This window comes from Anomaloglossus baeobatrachus, chromosome 4 (genome assembly GCF_048569485.1).
Source record: "Anomaloglossus baeobatrachus isolate aAnoBae1 chromosome 4, aAnoBae1.hap1, whole genome shotgun sequence".
In the NCBI taxonomy this organism is placed as follows: domain Eukaryota; kingdom Metazoa; phylum Chordata; class Amphibia; order Anura; family Aromobatidae; genus Anomaloglossus; species Anomaloglossus baeobatrachus.
In genome coordinates, this window is record NC_134356.1 from 259,078,679 (window position 1) to 259,099,863 (window position 21,185).

The 21,185-nt window shown below is 43.5% G+C and overlaps 1 protein-coding gene across 2 annotated transcripts in view; it reads right to left on the reverse strand.

The window, feature by feature from the left end:
• Positions 1 to 297: 297 nt before the first annotated feature.
• Positions 298 to 21,185, reverse strand: part of KERA (keratocan) — a 57,859-nt gene continuing 36,971 nt past the window's right edge. For both annotated transcript variants that reach the window (XM_075342437.1, XM_075342435.1), the window contains exon 3: positions 298 to 1,044. In XM_075342437.1, the coding sequence (XP_075198552.1) occupies positions 875 to 1,044 (170 nt within the window). In that variant the 3' untranslated portion in view covers positions 298 to 874. The remainder of the gene's footprint in view (positions 1,045 to 21,185) is intronic.

Sequence of the window (21,185 nt, forward strand, 5' to 3'; positions counted from 1 at the left end):
GTATGGTTTTATCCTCAAGCCCCCTCTAAATTGTTACATTTTTAGATTTTTGAAATTATTGAGCACTTCTTTTCAAAGAAGTTGAATGTGATCTGTAGTAATGGACTTTTATGACCCGTGTATGCACTAAATATTTAATGGGAATTTCTTTGTTGGCTACTGCATTCTTTATTTTATGGTGAAATATAGATTTGTGTATGCTTGTTTTTGTATTACATAGCTTAAAATGAACAAAAAAGAAAACATAAGCAGTTTATTTTCATTTACTTTAATTTTAATTTTTACAAATTTGCATTTGAGTTGTCATTATTTGCAGAAATAAAACAGAAAGCAGAGGCATATAAACATTTACCTACTATTAAATTAACCTGGTGCATAGTTTCCATGTAGAGTAAATCATGGTAAAGCACCTAGTCAGTTAGATGTACAGTATATTCACTTACTACTAACATCTGCATCTATCTTCATGGTTTTAATACATTGATATTTTAAAGATTCCCTTAAGGAACCCAAAGTAAAAAAAGACTAATATATTAATTGAGGCATACAAACATTACCATTGTGAAATCTAAAATAATGTTTAACAGTAAAGTTTAAAATAAAAAAAATGGGCTATATTCTTGGAACCCCGTTTGTAGCAAAATCTGCCCAAGTCTGTAACATATGAATTCAAGAAATTTGAGCCTGCAGCTGCCTTAGCTGTGCTAATATATAATTATCCTGCAAACAGTGGCATTAGTTCACAAAAATTTGTTAACCCCACCCCATTACATTCATACAAAAATTCCTTGAGAGATGATTGATTATGAATGTAAAATTATCTGCTTTAATTTTTTCAATCTGAATCAGTTTAATGTAGTTGTATAATAGATACCTAAATAACTATAGCCTGGAGAAGTCTAAAGCAAATGATAAGATCTAATGGAATTGGTGGCTTAACTTCATTTCCATCCAGACGTAAATAACGAAGACGAGGTCCATGTGGAAAATCGGGGTCATGTTCTTCCTTGACTATATTAGGACAAATTGTAGTTCCACTAATGTCTGAAAAACACAAGACAATTTAACTAATACATTTTTATTCCCAAATATTATAAATTAAGGCATGTGCTGTTTCCAGTTTTACAAATTACATATTTGATTATACTTTGACAAATATGACTCTACAACGTCTTTACCAAGATCTTTGGAATGTACATATAAAATCAGAGATACCAGAGCATAAGATGTCTTTTGGTGTGCAAATAGGTCCAGAAATATTTGGACAGTGACACATGTTTTGACATTGTAGATGTTTACCAAAACATATTTAACATGCAGTTATTCAATAGGCTTAAAGTGAAGCTTTGAAATCATAATTGGAGTAAGGGTTATCTTAAAAGCACTTTAATGGTGCTCATGGGCTATTCCTTCATTTATACATCATCAACTAAGCAGGTAAAAGGTCTGGTGCTTATTCCAGATGGGGCATTTGGATTTGGTAGCTGTTACTGTGAACCTACAACATGCGATCAAAGGAGCTTTCAATGGAAAAGAAACAGCCCATCTATTGGGATAAAAAAGAAATCCATCACACATATCAACAGTTTGGTACATTATGCAAAAAAAGCACACTGGTTAGTTTGGAAACTCAAAAAGCCCTGCATATACAGTAGACAGAAGACAACAGTGATGAATGATTGCTGAATTATTTTCATGGTGAAAAAAAACCCTTTCATATCACTCACACAAGTGAAGAACACTCTCCAGGAAGTAGGTGTTTCAGTATCGAAACCTACCATAAAGAAAAGACTTCATGAGAGCAAATACAGAGGGTTTACCAGAAGGTGCAAACCATTAATCAGCCTTAAAAGTAGGAAGGCCAGATTAGACTATGCCACAAAAATCTAAAGAAGCAATCCCAGTTTTGTAAAAAACATTCTTTGGATAGTGGAAACTAAGGTCAATCAGTATCAGAATGATAGGTTAAAGAAAGTATAGAGGAGGGTTGTAAGAGTTCATAATCCAAAGCACACAAGATCCTCTGTAAAATATGGTGAAGGCAGTGTGAATGTATGGCTATGCATGGCTCCAATCGCACTGGATCATTAGTGTTTATAGATGATGTTTCTGAAGACAGAAGCACCTGGATCCATTCTGAATTGTACCTGTACTTTCTGCTCAGATTCAACCAAATTCACCATAGTTGATTCAACACCAGTTCACAGTACTGATGGACAAGGACTCAAAACCCAGGAGTTTTTAAATGCAAAGAAGTGGAATACTCTGCAATAGCTGAATCAATCAGATCTCAACTCTATCGAGCATGCATTTCAAATGCTCAAAACAAAACTTAAGACAGAAAGCGTTACAAATAGAGATGAGCGAACCGGTCGCGGTTCGGCTCGAGGTTGGTTCGCCGAGCCGAGGTCCCGTTCGAGTTCGGTTCGTCGAACGTTCGACGAACCGAACTCGAACCAATAGGCTATAATGGGAGGCAATCACAAACACATAAAAATGCATTATAAATGTACACATACAGTTAATAAACATTGCCATAACACTTACCGGTCCCCACGATCCCTCCTGCACTCTGTCTCCTGCCTCTATTCCATCCGATGATCGCTGAATCCTCCCGGTGACCGGCACTGCCAGCAGAGAGGCAGGACCTATCGTGACGTCAAAATAGCCATGTGACCAGTCACGTGGCTATTATCTCATTGGCTACAGACTGGTCACTTGACTATGACGCGTCATGTAGGACCTGAGAGTGCATCTCTCCGGTACACGGTGCACATTTGTGTATCGCCGTGTACCGGCGACATGCTCTAGCACACGGTCGACTCCCCGCTCCGTTAGGGACCGGCTGACACAGCCGGTCATTAACGGAGATCACCGTTGCCATAGCAATGCAGTTAGCGGTGACGTCACCGCTAACCGCGGCTCCGGGAGCACCGTTGCTATGGTAACGCGTCTGTCAGCGTTACCGCTGTTACCGCTAGCAGCACTGATCACTCACGGAGTGAAGGCTGCACGCTGCTTCTCGTGCAGCTTTCACGGAGTGAATGCTCCACGGGAAGCAGCGTCTTCCCCCATGCAGCAGTGATGTAGCAGAGCTGCATTTGTTGAACGAGAAAGACAGAAGACCATGGATCATGGAGGGCTGACAGGTGGTAATAAAGATGGAGTCGCTAATGTGTCTGTGTATTTATTTCTATTAAAGTATTTTTTCTCTGTGTGGTGTCTTTTTTTTAACCCTTTATTGGAGATTCTTAATGGCCGGGTCAAACGTGCCTGACATTAAGAATCTCTGGCTTAATACTGGCTAGTAAAACAAAGCTAGTATTAACTCATGATTACCCAACAAGCCACCCGGCTCCAGGGCTGTTGGAAGAGTTGGATACAGCGCCAGATGATGGCGCTTCTATGAGAGCGCCATTTTCTGGGACGTCTGCGGACTGCAATTCGCAGCAGAGGCGCCCAGAAACCTCGGGCTAACCTGTGCTGCGGATTCCAATCCCCAGCTGCCTAGTTGTACCTGGCTGGACACAGAAATGGGGCGAAGCCCACGTCATTTGTTTTTTAATTATTTCATGAAATAAGTGAAATAATTAAAAAAAACGGGCTTCCCTATATTTTTGGTTCCCAGCTGGGTACAAATAGGCAACTGGGGGTTGGAGGCAGCCCGTGGCTGCCTGCTGTACCTGGCTAGCATACAAAAATATGGCGAAGCCCATGTCATTTTTTTGGTGGGCAAAAAACGTCTGCATTCAGTCCTGGATGGAGTATGCTGAGCCTTGTAGTTCTGCAGCTGCTGTCTGCTCTTCTCCATACAGACAGACAGCAGCTGCAGAACTACAAGTCTCAGCATACTCCATCCAGGACTGTATGCAGAAGTTTTTTGCCCCCTGAAAAAATTATGTGGGCTTCGCCATATTTTTGTATGCTAGCCAGGTACAGCAGGCAGGTACGGCTGCCCCCAAACCCCAGTTGCCTATTTGTACCCGGCTGGGAACCAAAAATAAAGGGAAGCCCTTTTTTTATTATTTCATGAATTTCATGAAATAATTAGAAAACAAATGACGTAGGCTTCGCCCCATTTTTGTGTCCAGCCAGGTACAACTAGGCAGCTGGGGATTGGAATCCGCACCACAGGTTGGCCTGAGCTTTCTGGGCCCCACTGCTGCGAATTGCAGTCTGCAGCCACCTCAGAAAATGGCATTTTCATAGAAGCGCCATCTTCTGGTGCTGTATCCAACTCTTCCAGCACCTGCCTGCTATACCTGGCTAGCATACAAAAATATGGCGAAGCTCACGTCCTTTTTTTGTAGTTTTTTGGCAAAAAAAATAAAAAATGCTTCCCTGGATTTTCCATTGCCAGTGAAGATAACACCAAGCAGTGGGGATTAGCAGCCAGTAGCTGCTTGGATTACCCTTAGCTAGCAATACAAAAAATGCAGCGGGAGCCCATATATATTTTTTTTAATTATTTATTTAAATAACTAAAAACAAAATGGGCTTGCCTGTATTTTGATTGCTGGACATCACAGTGCTGTAAAAATAAATCTTTAAAAAAATGACGTAGTGCTCCGCGGTATTTTTGATTCTCAGCGCAGATAAAGCAGACAGCTATGGGTTGCCACCCCCATCTACCTGCCGTTACCTTGGTTGGCAATCAAAATACAGGGAAGCCCATTAATTTTTTCTATTTAAAAAATAGTTAAAAAAAAAATGACGTTGGGTCCCCCCATTTTTGATAGCCAGCTAGCGTAAAGCAGACGGCTGTAGCCTGAAAACCACAGCTGGCAGCTTTACCGTGGTTGGGGATCCAATGTGGAGGTCCCCTCAGGCTCTTTTTTATAATTATTTTATAAATATTAATAATTACACAATAAAAGTAGGGTCCCCCCCAAATTGGATCACCAGCCAAGGTAAAGCGGACAGCTGTGGTCTGGTATTCTCAGGGTGGGAAGGTCCATAGTTATTGGGCCTTCACAGCCTAAAAATAGCAGGCCGCAGGCACCCCAGACGTGGCGCATCCACTAGATACCCAACATCATAAACTGTCAGTACTAACAAAAAAAAAAAAATCGACAAAAGAAATTTATTTGAAAAAACAGTCCCCAAAACATTTCCTCTTTCACCAATTTATTGTAAGAAAAAAAGAAAGGGGTCCCACGACGACTCTGGACCGTCTGGAATATGGGGGGGAGACACTCAGGGAACGTATCCCCCATTTTCTAGGAGTGCGGACCCTTCTTGTGAGGAGTGTGGGTGCAATGAATCTGCACTCACTCTCCCCGGGTCCACAGCAGCAGAGTCCATGTCGTAATGGTTGCTACCAAAGCTGCAATGCCCTGCTCATGAGGTAAGGGCATGCGTAATCAGGAGAACTACTGTAGAGGAAGCTCTGCTCACTGGTATATAGGTGCTCAGAGGTAATAATAGATAAAATTAGTGAGTAACCTCGGCACTCTAAATCTCCCAGACTAAGTCAGTAAGTCACAACGGATAGTAATGCAAAATCACTCTTTATTGGTCCGTATTAAGAAAATTTTTTTTCATAAGCATATATGTTTTTGTCCAAAACAAGTTACAAATGACGTTTCGGCCTGAGCCTTCGTCAGATTGGACTTATCTGCATGTAATCATGAAAAATGACAATAATCAGTATCACATAAGAGTGAGAGAACAATAACATAAACTCGAACAATGTAGAGGTACAATTGGGATGCAGCAAAAAAATTGCAACACAGCAAGAAATGAAACACATGATACAAATGTCATAATACAGTACAAGGACAATATAGTAATGACAAATATGGGGTCAGAGTAGGCTTAGACAGCTCTGGTATGAAAGAGATGTCAATCATAAAGTAACATGTGCAGTAGGTGTAGAGCTACACTATGCATAGCAGAGCTAATGGGTAGACCGACGATAGAAAAAGAACGGAGAAAAAGTGGAGAAAAAATGGAGAAAAAAATGGAGAAAAAGTGGAGAAAAAGTGGAGAAAAAATGTAGAAAAAGTGGAGAAAAAGTGGAGAAAAAGTGGAGAAAAAGTGGAGAAAAAAATGGAGAAAAAGTGGAGAAAAAGTGGAGAAAAAGTGGAGAAAAAATGTAGAAAAAGTGGAGAAAAAGTGGAGAAAAGGTGAAGAAAAAGTGGAGAAGAAGTGGAGAAAAAGTGGAGAAAAAGTTGAGAAAAAGTGGAGAAAAAGTGGAGAAAAAATGGAGACAAAATGGAGAAAAAATGGAGAAAAAGTTGAAAAAAAGTGGAGAAAAAGTGGAGAAAAAATGGAGACAAAATGGAGAAAAAATGGAGAAAAAGTTGAAAAAAAGTGGAGAAAAAGTGGAGAAAAAATGGAGAAAAAGTGGAGAAAAAATGGAGACAAAATGGAGAAAAAATGGAGAAAAAGTTGAAAAAAAGTGGAGAAAAAGTGGAGAAAAAATGGAGAAAAAGTTGAAAAAAAGTGGAGAAAAAGTGGAGAAAAAGTGGAGAAAAAAATGGAGAAAAAGTGGAGAAAAAATAGAGAAAAAGTGGAGAAAAAATGGAGAAGTGGGGAAAAAGTGGAGAAAAAGTGGAGAAAAAATGGAGAAAAAGTGGAGAAAAAATGGAGAAAAAGTGGAGAAAAGGTGGAGAAAAAGTGGAGAAAAAGTGAAGAAAAAATGGAGAAAAAGTGGAGGAATAAGTGGAGAAAAAGTGGAGAAAAAAATGTAGAAAGAGTGGAGAAAAAATGGAGAAGAAGTGGAGAAAACATGGAGAAAAAGTGGAGGAAAAAGTGGAGAAAAAGTGGAGAAAAAGTGGAGAAAAAAATGTAGAAAGAGTGGAGAAAAAATGGAGAAAAAGTGGAGAAAAGGTGGAGAAAAAGTGGAGAAGAAGTGGAGAAAAAATGGAGAAAAAGTGGAGAAAAAATGGAGAAAAAGTGGAGAAAAAATGGAGAAAAAGTGGAGAAAAAATGGAGAAAAAGTGGAGAAAAAGTGGAGAAAAAGTGGAGAAAAAATGTAGAAAAAGTGGATAAAAAAATGTAGAAAGAGTGGAGAAAAAATGGAGAAAAAGTGGAGAAAAAGTGGAGAAAAAGTGGAGAAAAGGTGGAGAAAAAGTGGAGAAAAAGTTGAGGAAAAAGTGGAGAAAAAGTGGAGAAAAAGTGGAGAAAAAGTGGAGAAGAAGTGGAGAAGAAGTGGAGAAGAAGTGTTTGTTCATGCCAGATGGGAGATAAATATTTTTTTACCGGCGCTGTCATTTACTGTAACGTGATCATCGGTGTACGGTGTATACCTGTGTTCACGTGAGCGGGGACCGGAAAAACCGTCCTGAATCATGATCTCCAGGGTCTCAGCTAGCCCTGAAACCCCGGAGATTTTCTGACGCTGGGGGGCGTTATTCACTTATTTCTGCCTGCTGTTTATGAACGGCAGATCAGAATAAGGCTACATTAACACGACCGATCCATTTTTGCGGTCTGCAAAAAACAGTCCGTTTTTTTTCACGGGTGCATCCGTGTGGCATCCGTTTCCGTTCCGTAGATGGTCCGTATGTCATCTGTTTGTCATCCGTGTGCCTTCCGTTTTTTTTGTGTACTGCAAAAAAACTGAAGGAGGGTAAATGCATAAATTTACCCAGGATCCATAGCTTCATCCTACATGAGGCGGTCACATGTTCCCTCCAGTGCTATTTTCTACTGGTTTTCACAGCGTAGAGCGCTCTGGTGATTTTCCTGTGCTTGTGCACTTCATATCAGTCTTTTCTGTCATTATAATGGCAGAAAGACACATAATGTCCCACTCTCCTGCATTTTGTAATTTTGCACCCTTTGTATTTAGCCAAAAAAATGAAAAAAAAAAATGACGTAGGGTTCCCCCTAGTTTTGTAGCCACCTAGGGTAAAGCAGACGGCTGCAGCCTGCAGACCACAGCTGGCAACCTCACCTTGGCTGGTAATCCAAAACTGAGGGCACCCCACGCTGTTATTTTAAATTAAATAAATAATTAAAAAAAACACGTAGGGGTCCCCCCAAAATTGGATCACCAGCCAAGGTAAAGCAGACAGCTGGGGCCTGATATTCTCAGACTAGGGAGGTCCATGGTTATTGGACTCTCCCCAGCCTAAAAATAGCAGGCCGCAGCTGCCCCAGCAGTGGCGCATCCATTAGATGCGCCAATCCTGGTGCTTCGCCCCAGCTCATCCCGCGCCCTGGTGCGGTGGCAAACGGTGTAATATATGGGGTTAATACTAGATGTGTAATGTCACCTGGCATCAAGCCCTGGGGTTGGTGAGGTCAGGCGTCTATCAGATACCCGACATCACCAACCCAGTCAGTAATAAAAAAAATAGACGACAAACACATTTTTATTTGAAAAAACACTCCCCAAAACATTCCCTCTTTAACCAATTTATTAGAAAGAAAAACAAATCCAGGTCTGGTGTAATCCAAGGGGTTGCCATGACGATCCACACTGTCCCAGTCAATGAAGAGCAGAATGTTCCCCATTGGCTGGCAGAGCAGTGCAGTGACCTGAGCTAACATCAATAGGTCAGCCCAGGTCACTGCAGGGGATGACAAGTGCTGCTGTCAGCGAGGTACATTACCTGCGCTGATCTCCTGCACTGCCGACAGCACCTGTCACTGAGTTCAATGACCACCGCCTTCACAGCCAAGTATCGCAAGAGGCCCGTGACGTCACCGCTAGTCAGTCTCGGGTCGGAAGCGAGAGAAGGTGATGTCACAAGCGGCGGCCATGGAGGACAGTGACAGCGCTGAGGTCGGGACTTCATCATCGCAGGTAAGCTGAGCGGGGCCATGTGTGCAGAGTGTGTGTGTGTGTGTGTACGTGTGTACATGCCGCGGGCAGAAGGGGGTGGAGCGAGCTGAGCGGGGAAGTGTGGGCTTCCTGCACGTAACTAGGATAAACATCGGGTTACTAACCAAAGCGCTTTGGTTGGATACCCGATGTTTATCTTGGTTACCAGCTTGTGGCATGCTGCCAGCGATGGCTCCTGCACACTGTAGCTGTAAAAAGCCCTGCTTTTTGCTGCTAGAACCGTTCTCGAACGTATCTAGAACTATCGAGCTTTTGCAAAAAAGCTCGAGTTCTAGTTCGATCTAGAACAGCTCCCAAAATCACTCGAGCCGCGAACTGGAGAACCACGAACCGCGAACTGCGCTCAACTCTAGTTACAAATATAACACAGCAAAGAAAGGACAACAGTATTTACCTGCCCAGGTCGCAGAAACTAATGCACTAGAAGAATGCAGCAGACCACCTTGATAAAGATGGAAGCAAAATACAGCCACAAAATAATGATGATACAAAAACACAACCTCCCATTGGATAGAAGAGGGTGATAGTTTATCATTGAGATTGCAAACAAATAAGGCTTGTAAAGGGCGCTGGTCACACACGTAGTGCACAGTGTCTGACTTACAGCCCATATGTGATGCCAATAATATTTGATCAGATGGGCTTCCCAGCACCCCACTGGGACAGACACCCTAGTTTACAAAACCAACATAGAAGGGTGGCTGCATCCTGCATAAAAATAAAGTGCAGAAAAATATATATACAATATATAAAGAATTACCATGAACTGGTAGGTTGTGAGTGTCTGTCTCAGTATTTTCCACCTGAATTAGCACTATCTTTTTCAAGGTGGGTTTCTGCATTGTGCTAGTGCGTTAATTCTTGTGACCTGGGCAGGTAAATATTGTTGTATGTGGAGAAATTTTAACTAATTTCTCTGTCATTTGCTTTTGAATAAATAGTAAATAGAATTAAAGTATTGCATAAAAGAAGAACCTAAAACTTTAAACTTTTAAAATTAATCCCAGTTACAGCTAGAAAAATACCACACAAAAAACAAAATCAAATGTAAACATTGTGAACAAGGGCTACTATATGTATACATACTAAATATTTGCTTTTAAAGGGGTTTTCTTAAAGTTAAAATTTATACCCTATCCATGGGATAGGAGATACCACCCTTATTGCGGTGGGTCTGACCACTTTGGTCCCAGTTCATTCTGAAAACCAGGGCTGAAGAGCTACAACTGAATGGAGCGAAGGTCGATCATGCGTACTACTATTCCATTCATTCCTAATGGAAGCACTAGAGACTGCTGAGCACAGTGATTGGCTGGTTTTCAACACTTTTTTTGTTGGGAATGAAGAGGCACTGCGTGTGTTTGACCTCCACTACATTCATCCGCAGCTGTTCAGAGCTCCAGTTCTCAGGATTAATGGGGGCCAAGGCAGTTGGACTTCCAGAGGATGGAAAGTTATCCCTTATCCTTTTCATAGGAGAAAACTTTCAAAGTTGAGAAAAACATTTTAGGGACTGTGAGTCTGATGTTTTTTAAACTAAAGATCAAAAAACTAACAAATGCCCAAAGTGCTCATATTTGAGCCTTTTAAGGGTTGCTCAGGATTGGGTGAAAAGTCATCAGTCCCCCTGTGTGACCACAGGCTGCCAAATCACACTGTCACAATATCTCAGTATGCCTGTGTATTAGCATACTTGTAGGCACAGCTGACTAGACGCATTCAAAATCTCTCAATATAAGTGACTTGAGAGAAGTTAGATAAAATTATATATATATATATATATATATATATATATATATATATATATAAATATATATATAGTCACTTAAACAAGGAATAATGACACCAAGTGCACATTTTACGATTTGTCACAAGTCTAGACAACCTCTTAATTAATTAATCAATCTTTTTCAGCCATAATAGCACTTGAAATTTTAAGGATCATATAATCAGATGTTAGGAAAAGCTAATTGAAGACAAATTTCACAAGTTAACTTTTCTTTCCATAGTCATTAATTTACTTAGTACCACTCTCTGCAAAGTAGAAATTACAAATACCACAAACTTTATTGTAGGGGTTTAGTGAGACTTGAACGAAGGCTTTCAAAATATATAAAAATATATAAATATTGATCTCAAGAATGAACACATCCTGTATTAACTATGCTTTGGATTGTTCAAGATATTTGCCAACATTTGAGATCAATGGGGAAAATGGAAAGACATGTGAGAATAAAGCTACTACTTCTTTTAATTAGAAACCAGACTAGGATCAAGATATCCTAAATTCATGTGTCAAATGATGGTTTGAACTGACAGACTATATTATAGATTGAACTTGTAAGTTTTAATAATTCAAGTGACATAAGATACAAGGTTCACTACTCACAAAATGTTAGGGATACTTTGAATAATGATGAGTGAGCGTGTTCGGCACTGCTGGATACTCGATCGAGCATTGGGGTGCTCGAGCACCATGTTCAAGTCCTCACCAAAATGTTTTTGTCTGTTTTTCAGCTACTAAAAATGTTTAGATTGTCTGCCAATCACACCTGCACCACCACATTATAGGTGTCAGGTCCGAGCATTCCTATATGAACAGTGTCCTGGAAAGTGGATTGGTCATCGTGGGCCAGTTGAATGGCCATCAAGGTCTCCCGGTCTGACCCCCTTAGACTTTTATGTTTGGGGTCACCTGAAGGCAATTGTCTATGCTGAGAAAATACAAGATGTGCAGCATCTGAAACAACGGATACTGGAAGCCTGTGCTAGCATTTCTTCTGCAGTATTTTTATCAGTGTGTCAAGAGTGGGGAAGAGGGTTGCATTGAAAATCCAACACAATAGGCAGCAATTTGAGCACATTTTATAAGTGGTCATACAATTGTAAATAACTAGTGAACAAATAAAGTTGCAATAAAACCAAGCACACTATTGTTTTTCTTGTGAAATTCTCAATACGTTTGATGTGTTACATGATCCTCTTCCCATTGGAAAAAATAAAGTTGGATCCAAAATGTCCAACTTCAAAATTGTCACCATGGTCACTGTGGCGCCCCTGAGGCTTTCGTCGCCCCAGGGGTACTGCACCTCAACTAGAGGTGTGGTATCCCATCCAGGGTAAGAAGGGGGCCATCTACCGGTTCACAGACAAAACCTGCACACACCAATTGCTAGGTCACACACTGGGTCAGGGTTTAAGGCAGGTACTCCATTAATGCTGAGAAGCAGCGACCAGTATACCTGGTTATAGAGCCTTAAGTCCCATTCACTGGCATGAAGGGGTGGAGCCTGGTGGGGGGAGTGTAGGAGGAGTCAGTGGATCAGTAGAAAAAGTGGGCGGAGCTAGGTTTAAAAGGTAAACAGTTGAGGAGAACTGGTTAGCAACAGTTAGGGGGAGTTCAGTCAGGCAGTCTGTCAGAAAGTGACAGTAGACAGGAAGATCTAGTCAGTGAGGAGTCTAGCCAAGAGGAGGTTTTAGGTGAAGAACCTGGAGTTTTGCTTGGCCCAGGTGACACCGACTGAAGGGATTCCAGAGTTCCACGGATGTGCGGGATGCCTCCGTGGACTTGTTCCACCAAAAACACCGGGGTGGAGGGATCTGGTCGCAAGAACGGGGACAGACCCCAGGCTAAAGAAGAAAAACATTGCTTCAGGCACCTGAGGCCACAACCTGCCACCCATCACCTGCAAGGGGGAGCAATAAGAGGACCGAGGTCAGCCACCCTTTGGACAGGCTCGGTGGCGGAGGCGCAGGACAGTCTAGTGAAAGTCGGCGCTAGTGAGATGACCAGGGAAGGACACATTGAGGGGTGCACCGGTACTGACCCTTGAACTATTCGGGATCGGCGGAGGCCCCTGACAGTGAATCCGGGCATACCATGGGTCAACTGCAGTGTTGGAACGAACAGTGAGTAAAATCATCTTATCTGCAAGCCCCGTGTCGTCTGCTTTGTCCTGCACCTCATCAACATCCATCATAGACTGTCCCAACGGTTGCCCCGGGTTACCTGCTTCACCTGTGGGGAGCAAAAAACGCCTCAGCTGCCATAACACCAGCCCCGGAGGTCCCATCCAGCAGCCGCGGTTCCTAAGCCGCCATCCACAGGTGGCGTCACGAATTTTACTAAACATTAACTACAACTCCCATCATCATCTCCCCTTCATTATTAAAAGACACCACCACCGCTGACATCCCCGGAGCCGGACCCCGCCACCGCTGACATCCCCGGACAAGTTCGGCCTGGTTCCAAGTGCCCCTGGCCCTGGGGCGTGCGTGTCATCACCACCCATCTTGAAAAGTTTCCCCTCTCCCGTATAGTAATAAGCCACAAACAGGAAGTTAATATCACCAACCATTACCATTTGATTTAGGTGTATCCATACAAATGGCCCATCCTATACATCATGTTTGGAAGCCAAAATGCAATAAATATCACCCCAAAAACACCATGTCAACAGTGAAGTTTGGGGATAGGAACATCACTGTGTGGGGCTGTTTTTCAGCATATGCCACTGGCAAACTTAAAAAAAAATGGAAGGATGAATGGACTAATGTATTGAGACAATTTTGATAAAAATCTGCAGCCGTTTAACAATTTGATGAAGATGAAACCAGGGAGGAAATTTAAACAAAACAATGATCTCAAATACACAGCCAAGAATACTCTCAATTTGTTTCAGAGAAAGAAAATAAAATTGACTTGAATCTAATAGAAAATGTTTGGAAGGAATTAAAAGTAAAGCGGGCTTTACACGCTACGATATCGTTAATGAATTATCGTCGGGGTCATGTTGTTTGTGACGCACATCCGGCGTGATTAACGATATCGCAGTGTGTAAAACTTAAGAGCGATCTGAAACGATCGCAAAAGAGGGCAAAATCGTTTGTTGCGGAGAGGTCTTCCTGAAATAAAAAATAGTTTTCTGCTTTTTAGCGATGTTGTTTGTCGTTCCTGCGGCACCACACATCGCTGTGTGTGACACTGCAGGAGCGACGAACATCTCCTTACCTGCCTCCACCGGCAATGCGGAAGGAAGGAAGTGGGCGGGATGTTTACATCCCGCTCATCTTCGCCCCTCCGCTTCTAATCGACGGCTGTAGTGTGACGTCGCTGTGACGCCACACGACCCGCCCACTTAGAAAGGAGGCTCTGAGCGACGTCGCAGAGCAGGCATGTGCGTGTGACGCTGCCGTAGCGATAATGTTCGCTACGGCAGCGATCACCACATATCGGCCGTACAACGGGGGCGGGTGTTATCGCGCTCGACATCGCTAGCAATTGCTAACGATGTTGCAGCGTGTAAAGCCCGCTTAAGAGTTCATGGAAGGCGCTTATGAAACCTTGCGGATTTCAAGAAATTCGTGTTGATAGCACCTTTAGTGACATGTTCAATACTTATTTCACCTGCTGTGAATATCTATCTATCTATTTATCCCTCTATGTATCTATCTATCTATCTATCTTTCTATACACCTCCCTGACATCATCATGTCAAATGTCTTTTAAGGTTGAGTTAGAAACACATGGTGACTGTTTCGTTCATTTGGCAATATCTAGGAGTTTACCACTGGCAAATTCCAATACTTCTTTGCAAAATATTACTGACAGTTCATTAAATTAATCTCAAGTGGTTGCTCCTCATATGACTCTAAAACTAGGAAGGGCATTAATTATCAGAACTAGTCTGTTTCTGCTCTTCAAGCCCTGCAGGAGCGAAATTCTTGTTTTCCATTGCTCAGGTTTTGACTGGGAGCAGTCTAAAGGGTGCTTTACACGCTGAGACATTGCTAACGATATATCGTCGAGGTCACGGTGTTTATGACGCACATCCGACGTCGTTAGCGACATCGCAGCGTGTGACACCAAGGAGCAACCTAAAACGATCGCAAAAGAGGTAAAAATCGTTGGTATTGGAGAGGTCGCTCCAACACCAAAAAATCGTTGACAGGTGAGTAGTGAGGTTGTTTGTTGTTCCTGTGGCAGCACACATCGCAGGAACGACGAACATCTCCTTACCTGCGTCCACCGGCAATGGGGAAGGAAGGAGGTGGGCAAAATTTTACGTCCCGCTCATCTCCGCCCCTCCGCTTCTATTGGCCGGCTGCTTAGTGACGCCGCAGTGATGTCGCTATGACGCCAAACGCACCTCCCCCTTGAGGGAGGGATTGCTCGGCGGTCACAGCGACATCGCTGACAAGGTATGTGCGTGTGATGCTGCCATAGTGATAATGTTTACTACGGCAACGATCACCACATATCGCTGGGGACGGGTGCTATCGTTCCTGAAATCGCTAGCAATCGCTAGCGATGTCGCAACGTGTAAAGCACCCTTTAATCATGAAAATAGATACTGAGATCTGAGGAAAGGATTTTAGTGACTCCTGTGAAGATCTAGTGAACTCCATACCCAAGAGAGCTATGACAGTGCTTGAAAATAATGGTGACCACACAAAATATTCACACTTTGTGCACAATTTGGCCATTTTCACTAGAGGGCATGCAATATTTACACTGTTATACAAGCTGCACAATGACTATTTTATACTGTTTCAAAGTGTTATATGTTCAGTGTTGTCCCTTGAAAAGATATAATAAAATATATACAAAAATGTGAGAGTTGTATTCACTTTTGTGATATACTGTATACCCTACCAGTATTTATAATATGAAATATAGGCTTCTAAATTATTTATTGTGTGCTATTACTTGCTTGAATACTTAGTTTGCCACTATTTATTTATTGAAATACCAATATATATATTGCATATTGACTCTAGTAATCATCTACCATATATACAATTTTTTTCAGATTATAAGACGCATTTTTCCTCCAAAACAAGAGGATAAAGAGGGGTGTGTCTTAAATGCAAATGTAGCTTACCAGGAGGTGGAGAAAGGGTGCTGTGTTGGCTGCAGGTGCTGTGCTGGCTGCGGCGGGAGCTGTGCTGGCTGTGGTGGGGGCTGTGCTGGCTGCAGGAGTTGCTGTGTTGGCTGCAGGGGTTACTGTGTTAAGCAGGAAGGTGCGGTGGGTGAGATGCTCTGCCAGCAGTGCGGGCTTCAAATAATGGCGCCCGGAGATGCTGCTTGCACATCGGACCTTTCAGCTCAAGTTCTCATCTGTGCATGTGCCTCCTCTGGCCCATTGATCTCCCAGCAGCGTACTTAAGGAAAATGGCGCCTGGAAGTTGGGCATGCACAGATAAGATTTTGGCTTGTCATTGAGCCGAGAACTCAATCTGCACACACGCCGACTCCAGACGCCATTTCTTTGAAGCCTAAATGGCCGACAGAGCATCTGTGAAACCACCCTGCTCCACACAGCCAGTACGGCGCCCGCAGCCGGAACAGCCCCAACCACAGCCAGCACAGCCCCCACCGCAGCCAGCACAGCCCCCACTGCAATGCCAGTAGCATCGCCCTACTCCAGTACCCCCCCCCCCCGAGTCCTGTGACCCCAGTCCACCACCGCTGCTGCCCCCCACTGGTAAGACACCACTGGAGCATGATATGGACCCCCCCTATTTTTTACCTTTTTTATCTCTAAATTTGGGGTGCGTCTTATAATTCGGTTTGTCTTTTAAAAGAAAAAATACGGTATATATACCATAGATATATTTTTTTGTTTTGTTTTTCTTTTTTCCACATTATTTTTGGACATATCCTTTCCCCTCCCATGCTTAATTTTATCTTTTTATCATGTCATTGTCTTATCTTGTTTTAAAATAATTTATTTAATATATGTTAATAAAAATGAATTAGTTATAATCTGTATGCCTCTATTTGGAATATTTTTGGAGAAGTTCTACTTTTGGGGTATTCTGGGGCTAGTTATTTAATAAATATTACTTTTAGAATTTCCTTCTTATGTAGGGTGTGTATCTCTATGTACCAAGTCTATAGACAAAGTAGTGCTCTTCAGAGGGGGAAGGGGCATAGAGGGACTAGTGTAGTCTGGCAATGATAATTTCAGGTGATAAAACCTTCACTATAAGTAAACTATAAGTAAACAACAGCACAGCAGGGTAATAAATGACACATCATTGAACTTTGCCTGTCAGCTTCTATCTCATACTTTCTTTAGATTACATAGCAAAAACCTGCTTACAGATTACTAGTATTCTTTGCTCGTCTCTTTCTACAACAGAAAAGTCCTGTGTTGAGATTTCTATGGAATTTGTTAGAGCGCTTCCTATGGCTTAAGGCTTCACTACTATCTAAGTGTAAGTGGACTGATTCTTCTATATGTCTTAGTTTATTCAGTCATTAAGAGTTTTATCTGCTCCACTGTTGGCCCATATATTTTTCAAAGAAATTCACAACTCACTTCATATTTAATTATAGTGTATACATTTTTCTAGGTTCAGGTGGGTGCTCTGCAAGAATTTCAAAACCTTCTTTGACTCAGCTCAACACCCTAAAATAATTGACAACCCCGCAGAATCAATCAGTCCAAATAACAATAGCTGCAGAACTACAAGGCTCAGCATACTCCATCCAGGGCTGTATGCAGGAGTTTTTTGCCCCCCTCCCAAAAAATGACATGGGCTTCGCCATATTTTTGTATGCTAGCCAGGTACAGCAGGCAGCCATGGGCTGCCCCCAACCCCCAGCTGCCTATTTGTACCCAGCTGGGAACCAAAAATATAGGGAAACCCTTTTTTTAATTATTTCACAAATTTCATGAAATAATTAAAAAAAAAATGACGTGGGCTTTGCCCAATTTTTGTGTCCAGCCAGGTACAACTAGGCATCTGGGGATTGGAATAATCAGCGCACTGTGCCCAAGCTTTCTGGGCACCCCCGCTGCGAATTGCAGTCCGCAGCCACCACAGAAAATGATGCTTTCACAGAAGCGCCATCTTCTGGCGCTGCATCCAACTTTTCCAGCTGCCCTGGTGACGGGTGGCTTGCTGGGTAATAATGGGGTTATGGCTAGCTGTATATTATCAACTGGCCCTAAGCCCAAAATTCACGCCAATATTAGACAAGGCCACCATGAATTTCTAGTAGAGATAAAAAAACACAACACACAGAAAAATATTTTTATTACAAATAAAACACAGCACAATTAGTGACTCCATGTTTATTGAAATAAAGAACCCCCCTCCGCAGTGATCCTGGGTCAAGGGTCCCGTGCCGTCCAATCCGGATTCAATATCATCTGATCGGTTTGCTGGAAGGCAAAGTGATCAGATGATGTGTCAGGTTCAAGGGCCTTAATCACATGACACATCAGCTGATTGTATAAACGGCTTTTATACAATCAGCTGATGCATCAGTGCAAAAAAAAAAACACTACACACTTCTGTGAAGAGAGAGAGGAGAGAGGGAGAGAGAGAGAGAGAGAGAAGAGAGAGAGAAGAGAGAAAGTAGAGAGAAGAGAGAGAAGAGAAAGAGGAGAGAGAAGAGAGAGAGAGGAGAGAGAAGAGAGAGGAGAGATAGAGAGGAGAGAGCGAGAGAGAAGAGAGAGAGAAGAGAGAGGGAAAAGAGAGAGAGAAGAGAGAGGAGAGAGAGAGAAGAGAGAGGAGAGAGAGAAGAGAGAGGAGAGATAGAGCGAGAGAGAAGAGAGAGAGAGAAGAGAGAGAGAAGAGAGAGAAGAGAGAGAGGAGAGAGAGAAGAGAGAGAGAAGAGAGAGAAGAGAGAGAGAGGAGAGAGAAGAGATAGAGAGAGGAGAGAGAGAGAAGAGAGAGCAGAGAGAGAGAGAAGAGAGAGAGAGAGAGGAGAGAGAGTAGAGAGAGAGAGAAGAGAGAGAGAGAGACATACACAGACACTACCGCCCCTATCATCATCCCCGCACACACCCCGGCAGTACCGCACCCATCGTCATCACCGCACACACCCCGGCACTACCGCAGTCATCATCATCACTGCACACACCACGACACTACCGCACTCATCATCATCACTGCACACGCAAGCACTACCGCACTCATCATCATCACCGCACACACCCCGGCACTACTGCACACATCATCATCCCCGCACACACCCCGGCACAACTGCACTCAACATCATCCCCGCTCACACCCCAGCACTACTGCACCCATCATCATCCCCACACACACCCCGGCACTACCGCCCCCATTATCACTGCACACACCCCGGCACTACCGCACCCATCATCATCACCGCACACACCCCGGCACTACCGCACTCATCATCATCACCGCACATGCGCAGGCACTACCTGAGTGAAGTCTCCAGTGACAGCATGACTCACTTTAGTTGCTGCGTGGTGCTGACACAGAGTGGTCGTGTTCTACGGTGCTCCCTGTCAGCTTTATGTAGCAGAGCTGAAAGCGTCGTGTGGATTACTTCGGACCTGGATGGGTGTTTGGGAATTAATAAAGGGGTAAATGAGAGGGGGTTTTTTTGTCTTTTACTCCAAATAAAGGATTTTTCGTTGTGTGTGTTTATTTACTTTCACTTACAGGTTAATCATGGAAGGTATCTCGGGGAGATGCCTGCCATGATTAACCTTGGACTTACGGGTACTTTGCACGCTGTGACATCGCTATTGCAATATCGTCGTGGTCAAATCGAAAGTGACGCACATCCGGCGCCGCTAACGACGTCGCAACGTCTAAAGCCTAGATGCGCCGATAAACGATCGCAAAAGCATTGAAAATCGGTGATCTGTGTAGCACCGGTCATTTTCATAATGTCGCACCAATAGGAGATACGATGTTGTTCCTCGTTCCTGCGGCCGCACACATCTCTGTGTGAACCCACAGGAACGAGGAACATCTCCTTACCTGCCTCCACCGGCTATGCGGAAGGAAGGAGGTGGGCGGGATGTTTATGTCCCGCTCATCTCCGCCCCTACGCTTCTATTGGCCGCCTGCCGTGTGACGTCGCTGTGATGCCGCACGACCCGGCCCCTTAGGAAGGAGGCGGGTCGCCGGCCAGAGCGACGTCACAGGGCAGATAAGTGCATGTGAAGCTGCCGTAGCGATAATGTTTGCTATGGCAGATATCACAAGATATCGCATGTGCGACGGGGGCGGGTGCTATCGTGCTCAGCATCGCTAGCCGATGCTAGCGATGTCGCAGCGTGCAAAGTACCCCTTAATGGAAGCTATAGGCTACTATTTAACTCCTTATTACCTTGATTGCCATGGCACCAGGGCAATTCGGGATGAGCCGGGTAGAGTCCCGGGACTGTCGCATCTAATGGATGCGGCAATTCCAGGGCAGCTGCTGGCTGATATTGTTAGGGTGGTGGGCTCCCCATAACGTGCCGCTCCCTATCCTGACAATACCAGCCTCCAGCCGTGTGGCTTTATCTTGGCTGGTACCAAAATTGAGGGGGACCGCAGGTTTTTTTTTTTTTAAATTATTTATTTATTTATTTTACTGCACGATATAGACACGCCCGCCGGCGGATGTGATTGGTTGCAGTGAGACAGCTGTCACTCAGCATGGGGACATGTCTGACTGCAACCAATCATGGGCGCCGGTGGGTGGGGAAAGCAGGGAATACCAGATTGAATAATGAGCGGCAGCCATTTTCAAAAGAGGAAAAGCCGCCGGAGCTTTGTGACAGCCGTGCAGCTGATCGGTGAGTAGGAAAGAGAGAGGGATTGTGCTGGGGACGCAGGACGCTTGCAAATACACAATGTGCGATGTGAAAAGCCATGCTTTTGATAATTGAACCGTTATCGAACGGTAACTCGAACTGTCGAACGTAAAGCAAATCATTCGAGTTCGTCGAATGACTTGAACACCGCCCAAAACCACTCGAATTTGAAATCTCTAATCTCTTCTACTTGATTAGAAGACATGGTCTTATAGAGAGATGCTGGGTATCCAAATAGATTTCATACCATACATCTTTTTTCTGTTGCGATTAAGATTTGGCTCCATTTCAAGATTGGGCTTTACAACCTTCCACTGTGGCTACAGCACTTTACTGTGCTCGACATTAGGTTTTACAAGTTACTTCACATACCTCCCTGACATTCATTATCCCCCAAGTCTTTTTAAGGTTGTCTTAAATACACGTGGGGTCTGAGTATTAAGTCATTGTGTTCAGTAATCTTTTGTCTAGAAGTTTGCAACAATGCAGTTCTGTCAGCTGCAATTGTGACACCCTGAACTAGTCAGGTCGTCCCAGGTAGTCCCATGCACGTACACCCCCTCCCTAAAAAGGTGACAGCAGCCAAACTTCAAAACCTTATCACCACCCTCCAGGTTTGATGTCCACACTAAGAGGGTGGAGACAGGCGGCTGGCTCCGCCCACTGAGGAGTTCACAGGCCTGGAGGTGGGAAAAAGACCCAAGTTTAGTCTGTAGCAGTCTTGTCTTGACAGTGGAGGAGAGAGGTCGATTTCAAGGGCAGACCTGTGACCAGGCCTGCCAATAGTCTACTCAGGTGTCTGGGTC